This window comes from Erinaceus europaeus, chromosome 19, assembly GCF_950295315.1.
Source record: "Erinaceus europaeus chromosome 19, mEriEur2.1, whole genome shotgun sequence".
NCBI classification, from domain to species: Eukaryota; Metazoa; Chordata; class Mammalia; order Eulipotyphla; family Erinaceidae; genus Erinaceus; species Erinaceus europaeus.
Genome location: NC_080180.1, coordinates 12,843,488 through 12,870,173, shown reverse-complemented (window position 1 = coordinate 12,870,173; position 26,686 = coordinate 12,843,488). Strand labels below are relative to the sequence as shown.

Here is a 26,686-nt window from a genome sequence, read left to right as displayed (position 1 = left end):
AATTTATTTTATGTATTTTTTTTTTTAAGATTTTTATTTATGAGAAAGATAGGAGGAGAGAGAAAGAACCAGACATCACTCTGGCACATGTGCTGCCGGGGATTGAACTCGCGACCTCATGCTTGAGAGTCCAAAGCTTTACCACTGTGCCACCTCCCAGACCACATATGTATGTATTTTTTTTCCTCCAGGGTTATTGCCGGGGCTCTGTGCCTGTACTATGAATCCACTCCTCCTGCAGGCTATTTTTTTCCTTTTGTTACCCTGGTTGTTTTTACCATTGTTGTGGTTATTATTGTTATTGATGCATTGTTGGATAGGACAGAGAGAAATGGAGAGGGGAAGGGTAGACAGAGGGGGTGAGAAAGATAGACACCTGCAGACCTGCTTCACCACCTGTGAAGCGACTCCCCTGCAGGTGGGGAGCCGTGGGCTTGAACCGGGATCCTTCTGCCGCACATATGTATGTATTTTTTTTTTTTTAATTTAAGAAAGGAGACATTAACAAAATCATAGGATGGGGGTTACAACTCCACACAATTCCCGCCACCCAATCTCAATATCCCGTCCCCTCCCCACTAGCTTTCCCATTCTCTATCCCTCTGGGAGCATGGACCCAGGGTCATTGAGGGTTGCAGAAGGTAGAAGGTCTGGCTTCTGTAATTGCTTCCCTGCTGAACATGGGCGTTGACTGGTCGGTCCATACTCCCAGTCTGCCTCTCTCTTTCCCTAGTAGGGTGGGTCTCTGGGGAAGCTGAGCTCCAGGACACATTGGTGGGGTCTTCAGTCCAGGGAAGCCTGGCCAGCATCCTGATGGCATCTGGAACCTGGTGACTGAAAAGAGTTAACATACGAAGCCAAACAAATTGTTGAGCAATCATGGACCCAAAGCTTGGAATAGTGGAGAGGAAGTGTAAGGGGGGTACTCACTGCCAACTCTCGTGCACTGCTGCTTTCAGGCATGTATTCGCCCTGGTTTATATGTATGAATTTTTAACCCAAGCACTGGTCAGTTCTTTTAACAGTTTAATGTCATCAAATATGTTTTATCATTTTTTCGAATATGTCATATTTTTATATCTAGGATAAGTTTATTATTGTGTGAATCACATCTTTATTTGTTACTGAAAGGGCCTTTGCTTGTAATGACTTTCAACTATTTCTAGTATTAAGAGCAATTTGGAATTTCCTCTAATTTTTTTAAATTGCTCTGAAGATTTACATAAAATTAGGTCATCTATTTCTTAGAATTTTGATAAACCTGGTCTGTAAAACCATCTGAGCTTAGGATTTTCCTTGTGTGTGTGTGTCTGGTTTTTAATTCTCCTTACTGCTTTAATTTAATTGAGATTATTCAATTTAATTACTTCTTTTTTCTGGCAAGACTGTTTGGGTGAAATTTCTCAATTTTAGCTTCAAATTATAGAATTGTTTCATAAGACTTAATTTATTGTTACTATTATTATTATTATTTTTGCTGTGATGGTTATTGTTGGGACTTGTTGCCTACAGGACAGATCCACGATTTCAGGTCGCCACCCACCCCCCCCTTGATAGAAAAAGAGAAATTGAGAGGGACTGGGGAGTTAGGAAGGGAAAAAGACACCTGCAGCACAGCTTCACTGCTTGTGAAGGTTACTCTCTGCAGGTGATGTGTGTGTGTGTGTGTGTGTGTGTGTGTATTTTTTGATAGAGAAATTGAGAGGGATGAGCAAATAGAGACACACTTGCTGCACTGCTTCGCTTCTCATGAAGCTTCCCCCTTGCAGGTGAAGGACCAGTGGCTTGAACCTGAGTTCTTGTCAAATGGTTATGTGTGTGCTCAGCTGGGTGTACTACCACCCATCCTTTATTTTATTATTGTTGTTTATTTATTTTCCCTTTTGTTGTCCTTGTTTTTTTTTATTGTTGTTGTAATTATTGTTATTGATGTCATCATTGTTAGGACAGAGAGAAATGGAGAGAGGAGGGGAAGACAGGGAGAGAAAGATGGACACCTGCAGTCCTGCTTCACCGTCTGTGAAGAGACTCCCTGAAGATGGGGAGCCAGGGGCTCGAACCAGGATCCTTATGCCGGTCCTCGCGCTTCACACCATGTGCACTTAACCCACTTCACTGTCCCCCGACTCCCCATCCCTTATTTTTAAATGTTGTTAATTTATTTTTAGTTATTCCTGACTCCTAGAATTTTCATTTGCTTATTTGTGGTAGTGGTTTATTTATTCCTTTAATCTATCATCCTTTATTAGTTTATAGTTGTGTTAACCCAGCTGAAGTTGTTCCTGTTTCATTTACTTTCCATTCTCCCTGTAAATTGTCTTACTCCAAGTCTTTTGGAAGCACCACTTTTATTATGCTCTTTCCCGTTTTAAAATCTCTTACTGTTTGAGCTGGCCAATGCAGCCCATCTGGATCGTGCACCTGCTCTGCTATCCACAGATTTGAGCTCAGCCCCTAGTCACTGGAGGAACCTTCTTTGCTCTAGTATATTCTCCCACCCTCCCTCTACCTTTCATTCAGTCTCTGTTTCTATCTGAAAACATCAACCAGGAGTGGTGAGTCCCTGGAGATGACCACAAAATAGACACCCAGCTCTTAATACTTGCTTTGCAATTACATAATAGAGTGAGGTTGTATGGTTTTTTGGTTTTTATTTTTCTCTAATTTATTTTACTTAGTGTAGTATTCTTAGGGTTTCTATTTTGTTGTGAGCTCCCCTCCACCCCCAAAACTGCTGTGGTGATTTGTTGGGTATTGAACCTAGAATCTGGGAGCCTCAAGTGTGAAAGCTTTTTATGTTTGTCCAGCATTTTTCATAGTGTCTGGAACATAGTGGAGCTCAATAAATATTTGGATGATTGTGCACTTTTTTAAAGGTTGTTTTTTTTTTTTTTTTTTTTTTTTGTATTCAGTAGTCTTTCTAGCACAACCACTTGGTGGCGCCAAACTCATTTTAAAACCTGAAGAGAGTTCATGCACAATATGAACTGTAATAAATCTTGGGAGAAGATTAACGACAATGTGCGTCATTATATTAATATTGAGAGAGGTGTATCTGTAGTCATAGGTTTTCTTTTTCAGGTAAATGGCATAAATGGTTATACAAAGAGACTCATGCCTAAGGTGCTAAAGTTCCAGTTCAATCCCCTTAACTAAGTGTACTTGGTATCGTGAGCGTTATGAGTTCTTTTTATTGATTTGGTTTTCTAGAATTTTCAACTTGAGAATTGAGCAAATTACTCAAAATTAGAATGGGAAAGCAGATGCTTATGTTTATGTTAATATATGCAATAAAATTTGAGAAATGGTAACTCATATTTTGGGGGTTATGATCAGTAAAAGCTGATTTTAATAAAAACAAACAAGTTTTTTGCTTTTGTACTTTATAGGTAATTAATAATGCTTGTGCTACTCAAGCCATAGTAAGTGTCTTACTGAACTGTACCCACCAAGATGTCCACTTAGGAGAGACGTTATTAGAGTTCAAAGAATTTTCACAAAGTTTTGATGCGGCTGTGAGTATGATCTCATTATTCCTAAAATGCCCTATTTGTGATGGTTCTTATTTTAATAGACTGCTTTTAAAAATCATTTCAGATGAAAGGTTTGGCGCTGAGCAATTCGGATGTGATTCGACAAGTACATAACAGTTTTGCCAGGTAAAAGGGTTCATCTTAACCGTTTCAGGGGCTAGGTGGTGGCACACTTGGTTAAGTGCACGTAATACAGTGCGCAAGGATCTGGGTTCAAGCTCCTAGCCCTCACTTGCAAGGGGAAAGTTTCACAAGTGATGAAGCAGATCTGCAGGTGTTTCTTTGTCTCTCTATCTCCTTCCTCCCTCTAAATTTTTCCCCAGTCTTATCAAATAAAGTTAAAAAATAAATTATTAAAAAACAACAAATAGTATTTCTTTGTGTGTTGGCCTTACTTTTTTTTTCCATTGTAGACAGCAAATGTTTGAATTTGATGCAAAAACAGCAGCAAAAGAAGAAGATGCTTTTCACTTTGTCAGTTATGTTCCCGTTAATGGAAGACTGTATGAATTAGATGGATTAAGAGAAGGACCAATTGATTTAGGTAATTCAGTTTATTTTCATGATCGTTACCTTGGACCCCCTCTCCACACACACCCCTGCTCCCCGCCCAAAATGGGGAGAGATCAGAGGTAAATATTGGGTGTGACTCTTTGTATTAGTTTTGAAGAAGAAAGGGACTACAGGTAGTACTATATTATGAAGGCCTCGATGACATTATATGCTTGGAGGGACATACAATTTTAGTAACTTGAAACCTTTAACTGTTTTCTAAAAGAAACTATTCTTTAATCCATAGACAACACAGTTTTTTAATTTTCTATTTTTTTTTTTCAAGATTCAGTTATTAACATAAGGAAGAGAGAGAGTGTGCCCTGCTCATATGCATGGTCAGACACACGAACACAAAAGACAGAACCATCATACTGGCACATGTGATGCCAGGGATTGAATTTAGGACCTCACACTTTCCAATGCTTGAAAGTCCTGTTCTCTGTGAACTTGTTATTCCTGTTATTTTATGCTTACTAATATGGAATAGTAAGTGTATCTTACTATTAAAAGTGTATCTCCATCTTGAATTAAAATACTTTCACATGGAATTGGGCCATTTAAAATCACTTTAATTTGATGTTTAAGTAAGTTTCCTCAAAGTTTTCGTATAGTGTTAATGTTTGTCCTTTGTGTCAAGAGGTAGATTTGTCCGAATCCCATCTCACTGAAACATTGAGTAAATATAATAGATAAAAAAGAAAATAAATGATTAGGATTGAAAGTATAATTGACTCTGTTGTAGTACTCAAATAATGAGCTCACAAAAAAGTTTTAACTCCTTATTTTTTATCTGTTTACAGTTCAAAAAATTAATTTTGTTTTTAAGTTCAGCTATCCTGTTTTAATGAACTCTGATGCGTTATACTGTTAATATTTAAAATATCTGCTTTTAGATTTAAACATTTTAATGTAATTGTGTTTTTTTATTGTCTTTCTTGTATAGAACTGATAGTTTAATGCAGACTTACATATTACCCCTGTCATTTAAAACATCTTCCTTTTTTGTCATCACCAGCGCTTCAGCACACACAGGCTTTCTTAGAGGGAGAGAGAAGCAGAGAGAGAAGAAAAGGCTCTGCAGAACTGAGGTGGCCTCTAGTGTGGTAGGGGCTGGGCTTGAAACCAGTCGTGCATATGACAAAGCAGGCGCACACCCCGTAGAAACACCTTTTTAAAAAATATATTTATTTCTAGATAGAGACAGAGAAATTGAGATGTGAGGGGAAGATATGGAGGGAAAGAGACAGACACCTGCAGTACTGCTTTACCGCTCTTGAAGCTTTGGTGGCAACAGAGGCTTGAACCTGGGTTCTCGCGCACTGCAATGTGTGTGCTTAACCAGGTGCAGTACCCCTCCCCCAGTTGAATTATCTTACAGACCCCAGAATATTTTTCTCTGTTTAGAAGTCTAGTGGATTCTAGACTTAGAATTCTGCTAGGTTGATTATTCTATTTTGGTGACTGATCTGATCCGATTTTTCTCTGTTGGTTTCTGTCCAAGCAACTTTACTCTAGTTATAATCTTCAGTATTAAAGTAAAAGTAAAGGAGATGCTCCCAGTTTCTCTGTACAACTGGCGACTGCTAAAAGTGAATTAAAGTAACGGTAGGAATCGGTGTATGGCTCAGTGTGTGAAAGCACACGGTTTGGAGGTCTGAGATCCCAGAGTTGATCATTGGCTTTGCCATATGACAAGAGTTAAACACTGCTATGCCCTTTCTCATAAATAAATAAATACTTCAGTAAATAATTATTTTTAAGCTACTGGGTAAAATTGGTTTTGCATTATGTGTGATTTTCAGGTAAGATTTTTTTTTTTAATATTTATTTATTCCCTTTATTGTTGCCCTTGTTGTTTTATTGTTGTAGTTATTATTGTTGTTATTGATGTCATCGTTGTTGGATAGGACAGAGAGAAATGGAGAGAGGAGGGGAAGACAGAGGGGGAGAGAAAGATAGACACCTGCAGACCTGCTTCACCGCCTGTGAAGCGACTCCCCTGCAGGTGGGGAGCCGGGGGCTTGAACCGGGATCCTTACGCCGGTCCTTACGTTTGCGCCACCTGCGCTTAACCCACTGCGCTACCGCCCGACTCCCCTCAGGTAAGATTTTTAAGACTATAGGTGAGGCAGATAAGAATTGAACCATTGGGAGTTGGGCGGTAGCGCAGTGGGTTAAGTGCACGCAGCGTGAAATGCAAGAACCGGCGGAAGGATCCCAGTTCGAGCTCCCAGCTCCCCACCTGCAGGGGAGTCGCTTCACAGGTAGTGAAGCAGGTCTGCAGGTGTCTATCTTTCTCTTCTCCTCTCTGTCTTCTCTTCTCTCCATTTCTCTCTGTCCTATCCAACAACATCGACATCAGTATGAACAACAATAATAATTACAACAATAAAACAAGGGCAACAAAAGGGGATAAATGAATTTTTTTTTTTTAAAGAATTGAACTATTTTGCCACTAACATGTAGGCTGGTTTTTCTTATTTAAACATTTTTTTCTGAAGATTTTGTTTATTTTAAAAGAATTTATTTATTCATGAGAAAGATAGGAGAAAAACAACCAGACATCATTCTGGTACATGTGCTGCTGGGGATTGAATTTGGGGCCTCATGGTTGAAAATCCAATGCTTTATCCACTGTGCCACCTCCCAGACCACGAGATTTTATTAATAAGAAAGATAGGAGAGAAAGAACTAGACATCACTCTGGTACATGTGCTGCCGGGGATTAAACTTGGGACCTCATGCTTGAGAGTCCAGTACTTTATCAACTGTGCCATCTCCCAGACCACAAAAAAAAGTCAAAATATTTATTTATTTATTACCAGAGCACTTCTCAGCTCTGGTTTATGGTGGTGTGGGGGATTGAACCTGGGACTTTGGAGCCTCAGGCATGAGAGTCTCTTTACAAAACCATTATTCTATCTATCCCATCCTAGGCTGGTTTTTCTCAGACATCGATTTTATCATCTGTAAAATTAAGGTAGTTATCCTACAGAGTAGTGAGTTTTAATAACTTAATTACTTTCATTGCCATCACTGCTAAGTGATACAGTGTGCCACCACAAATTATGATAGTGCTTTCTGATCACTTACTAAGAAACTAAAAGAATTGAAACTTAACCTGTTTATTATCCTAAAAAGATTTTTATTGTTCTCTAAGTTAGTTAAAATATTTTTAGGAAGCAATATCAGATCAAACTCTTGAAATAATGTTACTGTTTACTTTATTCAAATATTTAAAATTTTCTTTCTAGGTGCATGCAATCAAGATGACTGGATCAATGCAGTGAGGCCCGTTATAGAAAAAAGGATACAAAAGTAAATACTCAGCTAACTTGACATCACGTTCTGTTGATTAAGCTTTTTCTTTTTCTTTTTCTTTTTTATTGCCACTAGGGTTATTGCAGGGCCTTGGTACCAACACTAGGAATCACCACTCCTTGCAACCATTTTTCTTTCTTCTTTTTTACCCCCCTTTCATTCTTTCTGTTTTTATTAGATAGGATAGAGAGAAATTGGGAAAGGAGGGGTAGAAAAAAGGAAAGACACCTATAGATCCACTTCGCTGCTCATGAAGCATCCTCCTTGAAGGTGGGAAGTGGGGGCTCAAACCTGGGTCCTTGCACATGGCAATATGTGCATTCAACTGGATGTGTCACCATTTGGCTCTGTGATTAAGCATTTAAAAGGAAAAATAACTTGAAATCGCTATTTTAGCATCACTTACTGAACATATACTGTTGGTTAAATTAATGAATTAAGATGTACTTTAAAACATCTGTATACTTTTTATATAGCAATATGTTAAGCTTATTTTAGAGTAATTGTGTAAATTTTTCTGAATTTAGATAGTATCTACTATTGTAGATTTTGTCTACAGCCATACTATCCTGAACATGCCTGACCTCATATATTGTTGTAGATTTCTTTTTTTTTGGGGGGGGGCATGCATTTAAAAACAAATAAATCTCCCATAACCTAGAAAGTTTATGGAAAATCCAAAGAATGGTAGCCTTCCACACCAAAAAAAACTACAACTAAGTTTATGACTGTTATTAGCATTATGTCACATCATCTAGAGCATTGCTTCTAAAATGTAATTGCTGATTTTCTTATTAACAAGTATTCCAATTATATATGTTTAATTATGCTCTTCAAAAAAATTAAATCTGGTACTTTACTCAGAATTTTTTACTTTTATTTTCCCTTTTGTTGCCCTTGTTTTTCATTGCTGTTGTAGTTGTTGTTGTTATTGATGCTGTTGTTGTTAGATAGGACAGAGAGAAATGGAGAGAGGAGAGAAAGATAGACACCTGTAGACCTGCTTCACTGCCTGTGAAGTGACTCCCCTGCAGGTGGGGAGCCGGGGGCTCGAAGCGGGATCCTCACCTTGGGCGTTGTGCCAGATGCGCTTAACCCACTGTGCTACTGCCCGACTCCTTACTTTACTTATTTTACAATTGGATTGTTTTTGACTGAGCCCAGCAATTCTTTACAAACTCTAAATAGAACTAATTGAGGTTTTTTTCTTTTTTGGCCAGTTCATTTGTTTTAATCATCTATATTCCATATATAGGTAAAACTTGGAGTTGTCCTTCACCTCTTTATTTCACTTACTCTTTTTGTTGTTGTGGAGTGATTATTGTCTCAGCTTTCTGTCTTTTGAGGTCAGCTCTTTCCTCTTTGGCTAGACAGAGGAGATTTTTGTTGGCACTTCTTTTATTTTTGTTTGTGTCTGTTTAGCATGTCTTAGTTTCTGACTTCGTTAGCTTCAAGTTTAGCAGATATGAGGCGGAAAGAACACACAGGGAATTTATTACTATGTCATCTTGGGTCATCATTGCTTATGCCATCTGCTTTTTCTCCCCCAGCTTTCATAATTTTCTTTTTTAAAATGTCTGGTGTTTCAGAAAAAGCGCACACACACACACACACACACACACACACACACACACACCCCACTCATGTTACATTGAACCATATTCTTTCCAGTGAATAGAAACATGTAAAAGAAACTTTCAGATGGGAACCGGGTGGTGGTGGTGATCTTCTCAGTCTTGATTCATGCAATATAGTTGATTTTTGTATTGCTCTAGTTGCTCTCCCTTTCTCTTTTTATTTTATTTTTTTAATTTCCTTTTGTTGTCCTTGTTTTATTGTTGTAGTTATTATTGATGATGTTGTTATTGTTGGATAGGACAGAGAGAAATGGAGAGAGGAATGGAAGACGGGGAGAGAAAGACAGACACGTGCAGACCTGCTTCACCACTTTGAAGCGACTCCTCTGCAGGTGGGGAGCCGGGGGCTTGAACTGGGATCTTTATGCAGGTCTTTGCGCTTAGCGCCACCTGCACTTAACCCGCTGCGCTACCGCCCGACTCCCCCTTTTTCTCTTTTTTTTATTTTATTTTTTTTTTATTTAAATTTTTAATTTAAGAAAGGATTAGTGAACAAAAGCATAAGGTAGGAGGGGTACAACTCCACACAATTCCCACCACCCAATCCCCATAACCCACCCTCTCCCATGATAGCCTTCCCATTCTCTAGCCCTCTGGGAGCATGGACCCAGGGTCGTTGAGGGTTGCAGAAGGTAGAGGGTCTGGCTTCTGTAATTGCTTCCCCGCTGAACATGGGCGTTGACTGGTCGGTCCATACTCCCAGTCTGCCTCTCTCTTTCCCTAGTAAGGTGTGTCTCTGGGGAAGCTGAGCTCCAGGACACATTGGTGGGGTCTTCAATCCAGGGAAGCCTAGCCAGCATCCTGGTGGCATCTGGAACCTGGTGATTGAAAAGAGAGTTAACATACAAAGCCAAACAATTTGTTGAGCAATCATGGATCCCAAGATTGGAATAGTGGAGAGGAAGTGTTAGGGAGGTACTCACTGCAAACTCTAGTGTAATCCTGCTTTCAGGTATATATTTTGCAGTAGTTTATGGATACGTGTGCACATACGCTCTCTCTCACAGAAACTGGTGTATGTCTAGGTTATGGGACTTTGTTAGAAAGTGAACTACCTGAGATGAAATTAGAGTGTACTATAAAAGGAAAGGTCTCACCCGAGTAATGAAGCTGAAGGGTTGTCATTCCACACGTGAAGTCTCTGGATACACACTGAGGTGAAGCATGTTGAGATGGCAATCGTTGCTTTGGTTAGGTTGTGATCGGCGGATGCAATATTATTTGGTATGGACTGGGAGAAGCATACGGGAAAGTGAGCCCTATCCAAGGGTGCCAGGACTGGGGGAAGTAGGGGCTCTATAGTGAAGATGTGAGGTTCCTGCTGTCTTAGGGTTCAAAAAGACAATCAATAGTTAATATTATCATCACATTATTTGTTAATTGGGTTAACTTTGAAAAGTCCCTTTGTTATGGTTTGCTGTACAGTACCCAGTATCTTGTATATAGCTGTGCTATTGGAAGCTTCTAATCTACTTGGTCTAGGCTTTTGAGAGAGTCCGCATATCAAACACGTAGCCTATCTATTAAAAAGATTCAGTTTGTCTTTTGAGAACCTTTGAGACATACAATTGATTTCCCCCTCTCATATTAATTAACTACTGATTTATATGTCTACATTTTGCTAGGAGTGTACATAAAGACCATTCCCATCACCAAAGGACCGTGACCCATCCCTCCCGCCCATTCCCACCCCCCACTGGCCCAGGAAGCTACATGTCTACCCCTCACCACTGGGTTTTTACTTTGGTGCCCTACTTACAATTTGATCAGGTCCTGCTTTTAGTTTCCCTTTCAGATCTTCTAAGTCAGCTTCTGTTGATGAGTGGGATCATCCCATACTCATCTTTAACTTTCTGACTTAGTCCACTTAACATAATTCCTTCTAGCTCTGTCCAAGCTGGGTCAGAGAAGGTAAGTTCATTGTTCTTGATAGCTGCATAGTATTCCATTGTGTATATATACCACAGCTTTCTCAGCCATTCATCTGTTGTTGGGCACCTGGGTTGCTTCCAGGTTTTAGCTATTATGAATTGTGCTGCTATGAACATAGGAGTACACACCTCTTTTTGGTTGGGTGTTATGGAGTCCTTGGGGTATAACCCCAGGAGAGGAATTATTGGGTCATATGGAAGGTCCATGTCTAGCCTTCTGAGAGTTTTCCAGACTGCTCTCCACAGAGGCTGTACCAATTTACATTCCCACCAGCAATGTAAAAGAGTTCCTCTGTCCCCACATCCTCTCCAGCATTTGTAGCTGCTGTCCTTTTTGATGTATGCCATTCTTACAGGAGTGAGGTGATATCTTAGTGTTGTCTTAATTTGCACCTTTTTCTCTTTTTAAAGATTTATTTGCTAATGAGAAAGAGGAGGAGAGAGAACCAGACAACCACTTGAGATATGAGATCTTGGGGTGGGGGTTGTTGAACTTAAAACCTGATGGTTGAGAGTTCATAGCCTCGTCCACTGTGCTCTGTTACTTTTATTTTCACCAGAACACTGCTCAGCTCTTGGTTTATGGTGGCATAGGGGACTGAACCTGGGACTTTAGAGCCTTAAGCATAAACATTATGCTTTTTTTTCTATACTCCCTTTGCTATCTCCTCCATACTCTCATGCAAGTCTTTTTCCCCTTAATTCATTTTTTAAATATTTATTATTTTTTAATTGTTTTATTTTTTTAATTGGGGAATTACTGTTTTACATTCAACAGTAAATACAATAGTTTGTACATGCATAACATTCCCCAGTTTCCCATATAACAATACAACCCCCACTATGTCCTCTGAATCCTTCTTGGACCTGTATTCTCCCTCCCCACCCACCCACCCACCCACCCCAGAGTCTTTTACTTTGGTGAGATACGCCAATTCCATTTCAGGTTCTCCTTCTGTTTTCTTTTCTGATCTTGTTTTTCAACTTTGGCCTGAGAGTGAGATCATCCCATATTCATCCTTCTGTTTCTGACTTATTTCACTCAACATGATTTTTTCAAGGGCCATCCAAGATCGGCTGAAAACGGTGAAGTCACCATTTTTAATAGCTGAGTAGTATTCCATTGTGTATATAGACCACAACTTGCTCAGCCACTCATCTGCTGTTGGACACCTGGGTTGCTTCCAGGTTTTGGCTGTTACAAATTGTGCTGCCAAGAACATATGTGTACACAGATCTTTTTGGATGGATATGTTGGGTTCCTTAGGATATATCCCCAGGAGAGGAGTTGCAGGGTCATAGGGTAGGTCCATTTTTAGCTCTCTCAGAGTTCTCCAGACTGTTCTCCACAGAGGTTGGACCAATTGACATTCCCACCAGCAGTGTAGGAGGGTTCCTTTGACCCCACACCCTCTCCAGCATTTGCTGCTGTTACCTTTTCTGATGTATGACATTCTCACAGGAGTGAAGTGGTATCTCGTTGTTGTCTTTATTTGCATTTTTCTGACCATCAGAGACTTGGAGCATTTTTTCATGTGTTTCTCAGCCTTTTGGATCTCTTCTGTGGTGAATATTCTGTCCTCCCCCCATTTGTGGATGGGGTTGTTTGTTGTCTTGTTGTTGAGTTTGGCAAGCTCTTTATATATGTTGGTTATTAAACTCTTGTCTGATGTATGGCATGTAAAGATCTTCTCCCATTCTGTGAGGCGTCTCTTGGTTTGGGTAGTGATTTCTTTTGCTGTGCAGAAGCTTTTTAATTTGATGTAGTCCCATAGGTTTATACTTGCCTCAGTCTTCTTTGTAATTGGATTCATTTCATTGAAGATGTCTTTAAAATGTATGCGGAAAAGAGTTCTGCCAATATTTTCCTCTAAGTATCTGATAGTTTGTGGCCTAACATCCAAGTCCTTGATCCACTTGGAATTTACTCGTGTTTGGTGAAATATAGTGGTTCAGTTTCATTCTTCTGCATGTTTCAACCCATTGTTTCCAACACCATTTGTTGAAGAGACTCTGCTTTCCCCATTTAATAGTCTGGGCACCTTTGTCAAAGATTAGATGTCCATAGGTGTGGGGGCTCACCCTTAATTCATTTTATTGAAAGAAATAATGATTGACAGGGTAGTTGTTATGTCTGTGTCGTTTCTTTTTTATATGTGTAGTTGGTTAGCCCCGACTGGTGTCTGCATGCCTCTCCACCACTATACTAGATTTTCAGCCCCTTTGTATGAAGAATTTTTAATAGTGTCAGTTTTATTTTTAGCCAACTGATAGATTTTTATTTACCCTAGAGTCATAGAAAAATCATAGTAGATTACTTAATTGTAATATTGTTATAATCCTCTATTTTAAACCTTAAAATAACTTTTCTTTTAGGTACAGTGAAGGTGAAATTCGATTTAATTTAATGGCTATTGTGTCAGACAGAAAAATGATATATGAACAGAAGATAGCAGAGTTACAAAGACAACTTGCAGAGGTTTGTGGTTTTTGTTTTTTTTTTTAAAAACATTTTGATCTTATTCTGTCTGGGGAGATACTTACTCTTCTTCCTCTATCACTCCCTCTTTTTGTTTCCCTTTTTAAAAATTAAACAAGTCGGGGGCTAGGCAGTAGCACGCCAGGATAAGTGCACTTGACTTGAAGCACAAGGACCGGTGTAAGCATCCTGGTTCCAGCCCCTGGCTCCCCACCTGCGGGGGGGGGGTTCACTTCACAAACCGTGAAGCAGGTGTGTAGGTGTCTGTCTTTCCTTTCCTGCCCCCCTTCCCCCCCCCCCCCCCCAGATTTCTCTGTCCAACAGCAATAACAATAATAACATCAAGGGCAACAAAATGGGAAAAATGATCTCTAGGAGCAATAAATTCATAGTGCAAACTCCTGCCCCAGCGATAACCCTGGAGAAAAAAGAAGAAAAAAAAAGTGTTTTGGGAGTCAGGCGGTATCATAGTGGGTTAAGCGTATGTGGTTCAAAGTGCAAGCAAGGACAGGCATTAAGGATCCAGGTTTGAGCCCCTGGCTCCCCACCTGCAGGGGAGTCGCTTCACAGGTGGTGAAGCAGGTCTGCGGGTGTCTATCTTTCTCTCCCCCTGTCTTCCCCTCCTCTCTCCATTTCTCTCTATCCTATCCAACAACAGCAACAATAAAACAAGGGCAACAAAAGGAAACAAATATTTTTTTAAAAAAATAAGTATTTTGAGTCGAATATATTTTCATCATCTCACTTTCTTAATGTAAGATAATATTTACTTCATAAGGTTATTGTGAAAATTATGCAAACAGCTTTAAATAGTGACTAGTTGTATGGGCTTAGTAGCTACTGGCAGTTTACTACTGTAATACTCATTCATTTATTTCTTACTTACCGGGTTATCGCTAGGGCTTGGTGCCTGCACTACGAGTACACTACTACCAGTGACCATTTTGTCTTTTTTTTTTTTTTAAATATATTTTATTTGATAGGACAGAGAAATTGAGAGAGGAGGGCAGTTAGGGAGGAAGAAAGATAGACACTTAGAGAACTCCTTCACAGCTCATGAGCATTTCCACTGCAGGTGGAGATCAGGGGCTTGAACCTGGCTTCTACCTCTTGGTAGACTGTGCGCTCAACCTGGTGCACCACTGCTTGGCCCCTATGATTTTATTATATAGGTAAGCTAGGTAAAATAGACTTCTCACAGGATTAATTGGATACAATTAGATTCACATGTACTTTACTAACCCTTATGGTTGATTATCTTTTGGTATTAAAAATGATTGGAGAAGATGATTGATAATCGACAGCCATCATTTTTACATTCTTTTTTTTTTTTTTTTTTTTTTTTTTGCCTCCAGGGTTATTGCTGGGGCTCAGTGCCTGCACCATGAATCCACTGCTCCTGGAGGCCATTTTTCCCCCTTTTGTTGCCCTTGTTGTAGCCCTGTTGTGGTTATTATTGTTATTGTTGATGTCGTTCATTGCTGGATAGGACAGAGAGAAATGGAGAGAGGAAGGGAAGACGGGGAGAGAAAGACAGATACCTGCAGACCTGCTTCACTGCCTGTGAAGTGATTCCCCTGCAGGTGGGGAGCCGGGGGCTCGAACCCAGATTCTGATGCCGGTCCTTGCGCTTTGCGCCACGTGAGCTTAACCCGCTGCGCTACCGCTCGACCCCCCATTTTTACATTCTTTTGATCCCATTTTCTTAAGTGTTTGTTTAAACAAATTTATAGATGAATAGAATACAAGACTAGAATACAACAAGACTATTGTATAGATTGTTTTTAGGGGAAAATCCTGGCATTTTCTAAGAACATAGAAATACAGAATTACTACTTAAGGTTTTTTTTCCTTGTCTTTTTTTTTTTTAAATAAGGAATGCTCCTGAATTTTCATGCCATCTGTGCCCTGTGCAGGGGCCATGCTAATCTTCTCTGCATCATTCCAATTTTAGTATATGCTAGTGAAGTTTGCACTACTTAGGGATTTCTGTCTTTTAACATTGCCACTATTAGGATGGTATTCAGTCATTAATATATATATATATTTTTTTGCAGGCAAGTCTCTTTGCATAACCTTTATTTTTTTAATTTTTTAAAATTTATTTCTTTATTGGGGAATTAATGTTTTATATTCAACAGTGAATACAATAGTTTGTACATGCATAACATTCCCCAGTTTCCCATTTAACAATACAACCCGCACTATGTCATTTATCGTCCTTCATGGACCTGTATTCTCCCCACCCACCCACCCCAGAGTCTTTTACTTGGGGGCAATATGCCAATTCCATTTCAGGTTCTACTTGTGTTTTCTTTTCTGATCTTGTTTTTCAACTTCTACCTGAGAGTGAGATCATCCATATTCATCCTTCTGTTTCTGACTTATTTCACTCAACATGATTTTTTCAAGGTCCATCCAAGATCGGCTGAAAACGGTGAAGTCACCATTTTTTTACAGCTGAGTAGTATTCCATTGTGTATATAGACCACAACTTGCTCAGCCACTCATCTGCTGTTGGACACCTGGGTTGCTTCCAGGTTTTGGCTATTACATATTGTGCTGCCAAGAACATATGTGTACACAGATCTTTTTGGATGGATGTGTTGAGTTCCTTAGGATATATCCCCAGGAGAGGGATTGCAGGGTCATAGGGTAGGTCCATTTCTAGCCTTCTGAGAGTTCTCCAGTTCAGTCATTAATATTAAGAGTAAGATTTGAAAGTAATTGTACTGTATTTATCATCTTAAAATATTCTAGATTTAAACCTCAGTTACTAGGGTGTGCTATTCTTTTCTTTCTCTCAAGGAGGAACCCATGGACACAGATCAGGGTAGTACTATGTTAAGTGCTATTCAGTCAGAGGTTGCCAAAAATCAGATGCTTATTGAAGAGGAAGTACAGAAATTAAAAAGATACAAGGTATGTCTTTTTTTTAGTTTGTTCCTTTAATTTGTTCATATATGGGAGAATATTTTGACTTGAAGATATACCAAATGCATGATAGACTTTTTAAAATTAAATTTATATATTTATTCCTTTTTATTGCCCTTGTGGTTTTATTGTTGTCATTATATTATTATTATTATTATTGATGTCATTATTATTGGATAGGACAGAGAAATGGAGAGAGGAGGAGGGGAAGGCAGAGACAGAGAAAAGAAAGACACCTGCAGACCTGCTTCACCGCTTGTGAAGCGACTCCCCTGCAGGTGGGGAGCTGGGGCTTGAACTGGGATCCTTATGCTGGTCCTTGTGCTTGGTGCCACATGCGATTAACCCACTGTACTACCGCCCGACTCCCATGACTGACTTTTATTTACTTATATGCTAGTTTTTAGAATGTGTTAAATCTGTCACTATTGTTACTAGTGAAGTTCTTTTTTTAAAAAAAAAAGTATTAGTAGGAACATACTTCTAGCCTGCTTGATACTCAATTCATTGCAGTTATTGATGCTCATATTTTTCCATCCTGGCAATCGGTATTTCTTTTGACATCCCTCCCTGCCTTTTTGCCTTCAGGCTTATCACTGGAGCTCAGTATCTGCACAATGACACCACCACTGGTAGCCTTTCCACTGTCCATGGGTTTTAATTGTTTTGTGTTTGTTGCTTTCATATATGTGAGGATTGAACTCAGGGCTTCATGTATTCAAGGCACATGGTCTACTAAACCACCTCCTTGGCCCTAATATTAGTTGAAAAGGTTTAAGCTTATTCACTTAATGGGCAATAGGCATATATATACCCCATTGGATTTATAATCAAATTATTTTGTTCTTTAGTTCACTTGAAAACACTTTCTCTTAGTGTGGTTCTCTCACCAATTTGATACACAATTGGCTTTTGTTTTCTATTTTTCAGTGATATATATATCTTTATTAGAGCTCTGCTCAGCTCTGGCTTATAATGGTATGGGGGATTGAACCTGGGACTCTGTATCTTCAGACATCAGTCTTTTTGCATAGCCATTATGCTGTCTCCCCTATTGTTATCTCAGCTTTTAAATAATAGTTTTTATATTTCAGATTCGGGTTGAATTCAGATGCCAGTGCATTGAAGGGCACTTTGATGCTGCAGTTTCTTCACCCTTACCTCTCTTAACAGATAATATCAATAGAAAAGCATTGTAATTTAATTGAACCTCAGCTGAAAACAAATAGTTACTGTTTTCCTTCTTTATTTTTCTTTGTTGCTCATCACAGCACAAGTATACATGTTCCGCACTATATTTTATAGCCAGCAAATGATTGTTAAATAAAATCAACGAGGGATTCGGGTGGTAGCGTAGCGGGTTAAGCAAAGCGCAGGGACCGGCTCAAGGATCCCGGTTCGAGACCCCAGCTCCCCACCTGCGGGTGAGTTGCTTCACAGGCGGTGAAGCAGGTCTCCAGGTGTCTCTTTCTCTTTCTCTCTTCCTCGCCTTTTCCATTTCTCTCTGTCCTATCCAACAACAACAACAATGAAAAACAAGAGCAACAAAAGGGAAAATACGTAAATAAGTAACTAAATAAAAATAAGTAAAATAAATGAGCCTTTGATTAATAGGATTTCTTCATATGAAAATGGTATAGGGGTTGATTGCAGAATATTTATTCCAGAGTACTTATTTTAGGACAACCAAGTTTATGGAGACAGGACAATAAAGAAAGAAAGCTTGAAAATTCATCTCTCATTTCACATAATATGAAAATAACTATCCTGTGGTCCGGGAGGTGGTACATTGGATAAAGCATTGGATTCTCAAGCGTGAGGTCCCGAGTTCAATCCCCGGCAGCACATGTACCAGAATGATAACTGGTTCTTTCTCTCTCTCCTTTCTCATAATAAATAAATAAATAAATAAATAAATAAATAAATAAATAAATAAAATATTTAAAAAATAACTATCCTTGTATTTATAAAACCTTATGTGATGCTATTACATAATTTTAAGTATTTACCTTATAGAGAAACACACAGTTTTGAGAATACTTTGTTCAAATATAGGTGAAATGATTTTCATACTATTATAAAATAAACGTGTTAAAATTTTATTTAGTTTGGGGCTGGTTGGTGGTGCACCCTGTTGGCATGCACATGTGTCCACCTGTAGGGGAAGCTTCCCAAGCAGTGCCACAGGTGTCTCATTCTCTGTGCACTTCCTCTTCATTTCTCAATTTCTTTCTGTCCTAGAAAGCAAATAAATAAATCTTAAAATGTATTTCATTCATTCATTGAGAGAACCTGTAAGATGTCACAGCTAGTTCAAAGAGTCAAAGAATCTCAGGTTTATATGAAGTACAGTAATGTTGAAATTAATTTACAAAATGTAGAAACCCATTTTTTTCTACGGGAGAAGATAAATAAGTTGAACTTTTTATCAGATAGAACAATTAGTGGCATTGAAAGGTAATACATAATTTTCCACTGAAGTGGTTTTTCTCCTATACTCTATCCATGGAAAGATTATCTCTGATTATAAAATAAATCTTGTCATATTAGAATTGAACTGGTCATAATTATCATGTAGGCCTTTTTGTTTTCATAAGTTTCCATAAGTAATCTTGGTTTAAGAACTACTTAAATGTCTTTGTTATTAAGTGTTGGAAGCAACGCCCAAGAACCTGCACATTTTACTTTATCAATCTTTATTTTCAGTGAGAATAGAATCTATCATTCCTAATACATACATACATACGTACATATTTAATAAGAGTGGAGGATTTCCTAATTTCTGTTTTGAGTTGAATGCAAAAATTAACACATTATCGGGGCTGGGTGGTAGTGCAAGGGGTTAAGCACACATGTCATGAAGTGCAAGGACCGGTGTAAGGATCCCGGTTCAAGCCCCTGGTACCCCACTTGCAGTGGTGTCTCTTCACAAGTGGTAAAGTAGGTCTGCAGGTGTCTTATCTTTCTTTCCCCTTCTGTCTTCCTCTCTTCTCTCAGTTCTATCCAACAACAACAACAAGAACAAGGGCAACAAGGAAAACAAAAATGGGGGAAAAATGGCCTTCAGGAGCAGTGGATTTGTAGTGCAGGCACCAGCCCCAGTGATAGATAACCCTGGAGGCAAAATAAATAAATATGAAAAAAAAATTAAGACAATTGGGAGTCAGGCAGTAGTGTAGTGGGTTAAGCGCAGGTGGAGCAAAGCACAAAAAAATTAAGACATTGGAATCTTAGTGGAAATGTAATTAGTATGGTTTGATTCTTGTTTTCAGATTGAAAATATCAGAAGGAAGCACAATTACCTGCCTTTCATTATGGAATTATTAAAGACTTTAGCAGAACATCAGCAGTTAATACCACTGGTGGAGAAGGTAAGAGTTTTACCTGTGCATTTTAAATTAGGTTCAGATTATCCAAAACAAAAAAACTGGGTGCTAATAAAAGTAAAATTTACTTTTTTGTTGTTTTTATCTGTTATTTTAGAGTCTAGATGAACATTAGTTCAACTGCATATGATAAAAATACGGATTTCTTCATTGTCTTTCCAAAGCCTTTAGTGTCAAGAACTCAGACTGCTTTTAAAATGTAAAATACTTTCATTAAGCTGAAAATATTTTATATTAGTAATTGACATAACGATTTATTTAATTTAGCTGAAGTTTGAAATACAGAATTTAGAAGTTAAAATAGACACTGAAGGGAGAAAACATAGCTTAGGTTTAAGAAATAGGTTGCTTTTTTTTTCTCTTTATTAAGCTGGTATGCTTTCCACTAAAGGAAAGGACATTAGCATAAAGTGATGAGAAGTTGAATTCTAAGATTTATTTCTTCATTTTATATAAGGCACTTAATAAAATATTAAATGAAATGCAGTTAAGCTATTTTCAATTTATACTGTAGATCAGTGTTTCTGCAAGTGACCGTCACTGGATAATCTTTAAAATACATGTTACCTGGCCCCTCCCCAGATACTCTGATATAGGGGAAGGAATCTTTAATAGTTCCCCCAAGTGGTTCTAATGCAGCTGGTCTGTATGCCACATTTTGAGAAACACTTTGAGAAGACACTACTAGGCAAATAAAAATTTGGACCAGTAACTTAAAGACCAGAATACATGGTAGGTATATTTTTCTTATTTATTTAAAGTTTCTGAAACAAAAATACATTTCATGACAGTCACTATTTCATCTTATTCTAAATAATATGAGATATAAGTTAAAGTTTTTTGTGCATCTCTTATTGCCCAGATCCCAAAACATGTGCTTTTGACTTTATTAAATGCAAAAATGACTGCAGTGAACTTCCAAAATTTCTCTTTGCCATGTAGGTTTTTTTTTTTAATCTGTGTATCTCAGGGTATTAAAATTATAAAAGTTAAAAGTGGGAAATGACTAAGGTTTTATATCAATAATTACAATACTGTGATTCTCAAAACTGCAGCAGTAGCAAAGTACCTAGACATCTGTTTTCTTTGTCTGAAACACTGCAAACTACTTCCTTACTAAAAATATTCAGCAAAATAATAATATGCTAAATCATAAATCATATTTAAATATAGACAAAATACTAGGAACCAGGAAAGTCTATATTTTGTTTTAAAATTAGCACAAAAAATTTTTTGTGTGTGAAAATTGGGAAAATGACCTATTTTATTTTGATGACACAATACCCCTAGAGTTGTTGCATGCATGTTTTTTTTCTAAATAAGCATAGAAAACAACATCTTTTAAGCCTTTGTACAGGAACAGCAAATCCTTAATTCTTTTTTTTAGACACAAGGTGGCAGTATATGTATGTCTAGTAATAGAACAGCTTGTTCCTGTGTTTGCAATTGTACTTTTTATCATAGGAAGTGTTACTGCCTCTTTCTCTACATTGTATTTTGATTGCATTCATAAGCAGCATGAGATACATCTTTTTCTTTATATACAATGCCTGTTATTTCTTTAAATTCTGAAGAAAGCGTCCGGTTCATTATCTGAACAGAATCTTGGAATGTTTTATTCATCAAACATCTAACTGCAGCTATTACACTCTAGTACTCTTTCTTTTCTCAAAGCAAATAATGATATATTTGGGGAAAGGAGTAAACAACTATATTACTATGCTGAGTAGGAGTAATCTAAAAAGTCTCAAAACAAATTTATACTAAAGATTTCAGAGGGCCATAGGTAACTCTTAAATTATATCAGAGCCACGAATAGCTTTATATCCACAAAATTTGAAATCTTTTGTTTTTAACTAAATGGCTTGATATCAACCCATAACCTAACTTCTCTAGCACAAATACATCTTTCTTTTTATCTGCTTTCTCTCTCTCTCTCTCTTGATAGAGACATCAGTTGGGCAGGAGAGAGAGAGACCTGACCTGCAGCTCTGTTTTACTGCTTGTGAAGCTTTCAGCCCTGCAGATGTAAGCTAGGGGCTTGAACTCAGGTCCTTGTGCACTGTAATGTGTGCATTCAACCAAGTGTGCCACCTACTGGCCCCAGCACAAATTTTTTTATTTTACTTTTGAAAATAGTAGTTAATACGTCATACTGAAATAACACTTCCTGCTGATAAATGTCAATATGGAAAAGCATAAATCAGTAGATGAAATTACGATTTAGATTTTGTAGTGATGTGTAATAAATACAATAATAGTAGTAAGACTTTAGAAAAAATGTCTGTAGAATTCAGAAATAAGTGGTTAAGTTGAATATCTGAGTAGCTGAAGCTATGTGTAGAATAAGAAGAGAACTGGACCTGAATGGGTAGGAAAATGAAACAGGAGAGATTTGGCTGTGCTATTCATCCTGCTAAGTGCCAGATCTCTGTGAGATCCCATCAAAGTCTGAACTATGGAAATTTTCACAAAATAATAATGGGGGCCAGGTGGTGACACATGTTAAAGTGCACAAGGACCCAGGTTTTTGCCCCTGGTCCCCACCTGCAAAGGGAAAGCTTTGCAAGTGGTGAAACAATGCTGCAGGTGTCTCTCTCTCCCTTTCACCTCCTTTCCTCTCAATTTCTGGCTGTCTCTATCCAATAAAGATACTTTCTAAAAAAAATAATGAAAAGGTATATAGTTCTCATGAGTTAGGTAAAGATCTTGCTTTACAGTGTTTTTGTTATATGAAGCTTTTGGCATTCTCTGATGAGTCATTTCATTATATGTCACATAAAATTGGCTCAGGAACATAACTAAAAAAATAGATAAAAAATTTCTGCACTATACTAAATCTATTCTTATCTCATGCAATGTAACTTCAGTTCTGGATCATTGTCTTAGGATTCTAAATGTTATCAGTTACCTACTATAACTAACTGTATGTGATTGATAGTGCTGTAATTTTGCCCACATTTTACTAAAATATAATGGACTTGGTGATCAGAAGTCAATCTTTAGAACCCATTTTATTTTATTTCTTAACAGAAACCAGGTAACTAGTTATTACTCACAAAAATATCTCATATGTATGATTATAACATTATCTGATTCAACTGGATGGTTTTGCTCAATGTGGAATACAAATGACTAAAACAAATGAACTTAAAAAAAAAAGATAGCTAAACTCTCGGATTTTTTTAAAAATTTTTTTATTTGTTTATTACCTTTTGTTGACCTTACTGTTGTAGTCATTGTTGGATAGGACAGAGAGAAATGGAGAGGGGAAGGGAAGACAAAGAGGGGGAGAGAAAGACAGACACCTGCAGACCTGCTTCACCGCCTGTGAAGCGACTCCCCTGCAGGTGAGGAGCTGGGGGCTCGAACCAGGATCCTTACGCCGGTCCTTGGGCTTTGCACCACCTGCGCTTAACCCACTGCGCTACCGCCCGACTCCCATGTCCCTTGGATTTTATGAGAATTTTGGTGGACTATGTGGTGATTTTCTTGTATAATGTGTGAGCATGACAGTATAGTCCTGAAAGCTTGTGATTTTGTAAAGCACTGTTAAACCGCTGGTTAAAAAAAAAAGGAAAAAAAGAAAAAGTAGAATACTATGTAGAAGAAATTATTGCTTCTCTGAACATTTTTTTTTCATGCACTTTAGAAATCATAGTATTTATTACCAACCACAACACATGTAGACTTTGGATTTAAATCTCAGGTATTTTCCTTATTTAGCTGATGCTTCTTGCTTGGAAAGTTACTAGGTTTATTATAGTATCTTTATCTGTATATTGAGAATTATACTTGGTTCAGATTCTTAAGGCTTAAAGGAGACTATATCTGGTAAGTACATAAAGTACATAATATATTATGGTAATTATTTTTTAACTTGTTTAACTTTACTTTTATCTCAATTACACAGCTTAGTATATACACTGCATTATGCATGTCTTTGCTTATTAAATCACATTGTAAAGTTCAAGTCATTAATCAGATTATCGTTAATCCTACTAAGCCTTCTGTTATGTATGTTCAGATATCAAGGAAATTTAAAATAACATTATTTTTTACATTCTTTCTAAATTTTTTATTGGGGGTGTTAATGGTTTACGGTGGTCACTGACACGAGTACTGTTTCCCATCTCCCTGTGAGACTTCTCTGCAGAACACTCTCACCCAAACACAAGGTCCTTTCACATCATCGTTCTTTTCCGGCCCTCCCTTCCCATCCTTCCCCAGAGGCCTTTTCTTTAGTGCAGTACACTACGCCCAGTCCAAGTTTCACTTTGTATTCTCCCTTCCTGTCCCTATTTAGTAAGTCCTCCCTGTAAGTGAGATCATTTAGTAATTGTCCTCTTTTTGGCTTATCTCACTTAACGTTATATTTTCAAGTTCTATCTTAGATGTAAGTCTGATATTTAGGGGGCCAGATGGTGGCGAACGTGGTTAAGTGCACGCACTACAGTGCACAAGGACTCAGGTTCAAGCCCCTGCAGGGGGAATGCTTTGCCAATGGTGAAGCAGGCCTGCAGGTGTCTCTCTGTCTCTTTTCCACTCTAGCTCCCCCTTCCTAGTCAATTTTTATCTAATAAGTAAATATTAAAAAAAAGAATCTTTTAAAAACTAAAATAAGGGCTGGACGGTGGTGCTGCAGGTTAAGCGCACACGGCACAAAGTTAAAGGACCTGCTTAAGGATCCTGGTTCAAGCCCTCAGCTCCACACGTGCAGGGGGTTCGCTTCACAGGTGGTGAAGCAGGTCTGCAGGTGTCTTTCTCTCCTCCTTTCTGTCTTCCCCTCCTCTCCATTTCTGTCTGTCCTACCCAACAACAACAATAGCTGTAATAACAAAAACGATAAACAAGGGCAACAAAAGAATAAAATAGCCTCCAGGAGCAGTGGATTCGTAGTGCAGGCACCGAGTTCTAGCAATAACCCTGGAGGCAAAAATAAATAAAATTTAGTTGTATTTTTTGTTATTTGGAAACAGTGTCTTAGCTTGATAAGTCATATATGCATGAAATTACAAATTATACTTATAAACTAAAAATAATCATTCAAGCAGTTTTTTTACATGGCTTATTATATTCTAATATGTAGCATTTAGTTTTATCACACAGTAGTAAACTAATTATATTGCCTTAAAAATCATCTTGTATTTATTACCATATATAGTCCCATTACCATTGTAAAAACACTGAAATTGTTCTACCTAACCTAATTTTTAGTCTAGGGACTCTAAAACTCTGTTTACTTCTGATTTCACGTAGTACTATAGTAAGCTGAATATTTCTGCTTCTCAAAGTTTTCTGAAGACCAAAAACATTGGCATCACTTGAAAGTATATTAGAAATAGTAGAACTTCAGACATTTTGTTTAGTTAATCTGAATTTTGACAGGGTTTCGAGGCTATAGATATGAGGAGTAATGCTACAGGACACAGTAGGTTGACCTCATCTAAGGCCTTATTATATATTACCTTTGTACTTTGAGAAAATTTGACAATATCTAAGTTTTAATTTATCTACTAAAAAAACCCCAAATTTCTATGTTGAAGCTACATAGGTATGAGAATGAAGTGAAATGTCTTATCTGTTATATAGTAGATATGGTGTATCTTTTAGCTGATGTTACGTTAAACCAATTTAAACTACATTAAATTCTTTTATTCAAGTATAGGGAAGCAAATACAGTATTTCTTACTAAGTTTGAGTGAGAAGATATACACACATAGTATATTAAAATACTTATAAGTAAGACTTTAGTGGTCACTAAATTTCAAATTACAATATCTCAACTTTAGATAAGACAACTATAAACTGACTTAATTCTTTTTTATTGAAGGCAAATCATAATTGGATAGGAATTCTTTTTTGTAAATCTTAAGTGACAAAAACACTAAAAATGTTATATTTCAAGTAGTTTAGATTAAGAATGTCCTTTTAGATACATTTTACTTTCACATGGTCTCAAACACATTTGTAACATTTGGTATCATACTATTTTTAATTTCCAGGCAAAGGAAAAACAGAATGCAAAGAAAGCACAGGAAACCAAATGAAGAAGATACGTTGGGATGTGTACACGTTTCTGCTTCTTCACTTATCTACTGGAGACCATTAAGTGTAAAGAACTTTGAGCAACATTCTAATGGACTGCACGTTTGACAATAGTTCAGTCTGTCTTATCTTTAATGCATGAATTCATAAACATTTCCCTACCTGCATCATGTGCATGTAGTGCATATTAAATAAAAGTGATATTAAGAGTGCTTGCTCAAATTCCATTATTTGATGTTGGATTTGAGAACTTTTGTTCTCTGGATATATTAACTACTGTAATGAACAAAAAATGCACAACTAATGTTCTCTACCTGTGATTGTTACAATCAGTCTCTTGATCTTTTAATTCAGTTAAATGTTTATAAGTGTTACGTCTTGATTGCACTGGCTTCCTTCTCTATGAAAAAGTCAGTAAGCTGAATATTTCTGCTACACCAATCATTTGAAAAAACATATTATTGAAAACAATTTCAAAAAGATAAAAGTATTGATCCAACTAATTTTCATTATTTCCAATAGAAATGGTAGTAAAAACACAGATTTTTTTTTTTTTTTTTTCCTTTTCACATACAAGTGTTTGGGGATATTTATTATAGAATCATTACAGGAACTGTAAGTATTATGCTTCCAAGTAAAATTTCAGGTCAAGAACAAAGTTTAAATCTTGGCATTACTATCAGTTTGGCTGAACTGTTTGAAACTCTTCAACCTGTGTCTTTATAGAAAAAAACAAAAAGAACATTTGGTAGTTTTGATTATTTGCATTAAAAAATGTATGATGGTGTTGGTGGAGAATCCTTTTATATCATTTTGAACAAAAACCGTGCAGCCAAATCGTTTCTAAGAACCATGTCCTGTT

General features: G+C 37.5%; 1 protein-coding gene and 1 non-coding gene across 7 annotated transcripts in view; one reads left to right on the top strand and one right to left on the bottom strand.

Moving 5' to 3' along the window:
- UCHL5 (ubiquitin C-terminal hydrolase L5) overlaps nucleotides 1-26,036 on the top strand; it is a 42,417-nt gene extending 16,381 nt beyond the window's left edge. For 3 of the 6 annotated variants that reach the window (XM_060178477.1, XM_060178482.1, XM_060178481.1), the window contains 8 exons: nucleotides 3,390-3,515; nucleotides 3,598-3,659; nucleotides 3,947-4,077; nucleotides 7,343-7,406; nucleotides 13,354-13,456; nucleotides 16,265-16,378; nucleotides 19,663-19,761; nucleotides 25,782-26,036. In XM_060178477.1, the coding sequence (XP_060034460.1) occupies nucleotides 3,390-3,515; nucleotides 3,598-3,659; nucleotides 3,947-4,077; nucleotides 7,343-7,406; nucleotides 13,354-13,456; nucleotides 16,265-16,378; nucleotides 19,663-19,761; nucleotides 25,782-25,826 (744 nt within the window). In that variant the 3' untranslated portion in view covers nucleotides 25,827-26,036. Of the gene's footprint in view, nucleotides 1-3,389; nucleotides 3,516-3,597; nucleotides 3,660-3,946; nucleotides 4,078-7,342; nucleotides 7,407-13,353; nucleotides 13,457-16,264; nucleotides 16,379-19,662; nucleotides 19,762-20,358; nucleotides 20,510-25,781 lie in introns of those variants that run through there. The other 3 variants (XR_009546304.1, XM_060178478.1, XM_060178480.1) reach the window with 3 other exon arrangements.
- On the bottom strand, nucleotides 15,326-15,430 carry LOC132534839 (U6 spliceosomal RNA). The gene has a single exon (XR_009546526.1). It is a non-coding gene; the product is annotated as a U6 spliceosomal RNA (small nuclear RNA).
- Nucleotides 26,037-26,686: the final 650 nt, after the last annotated feature.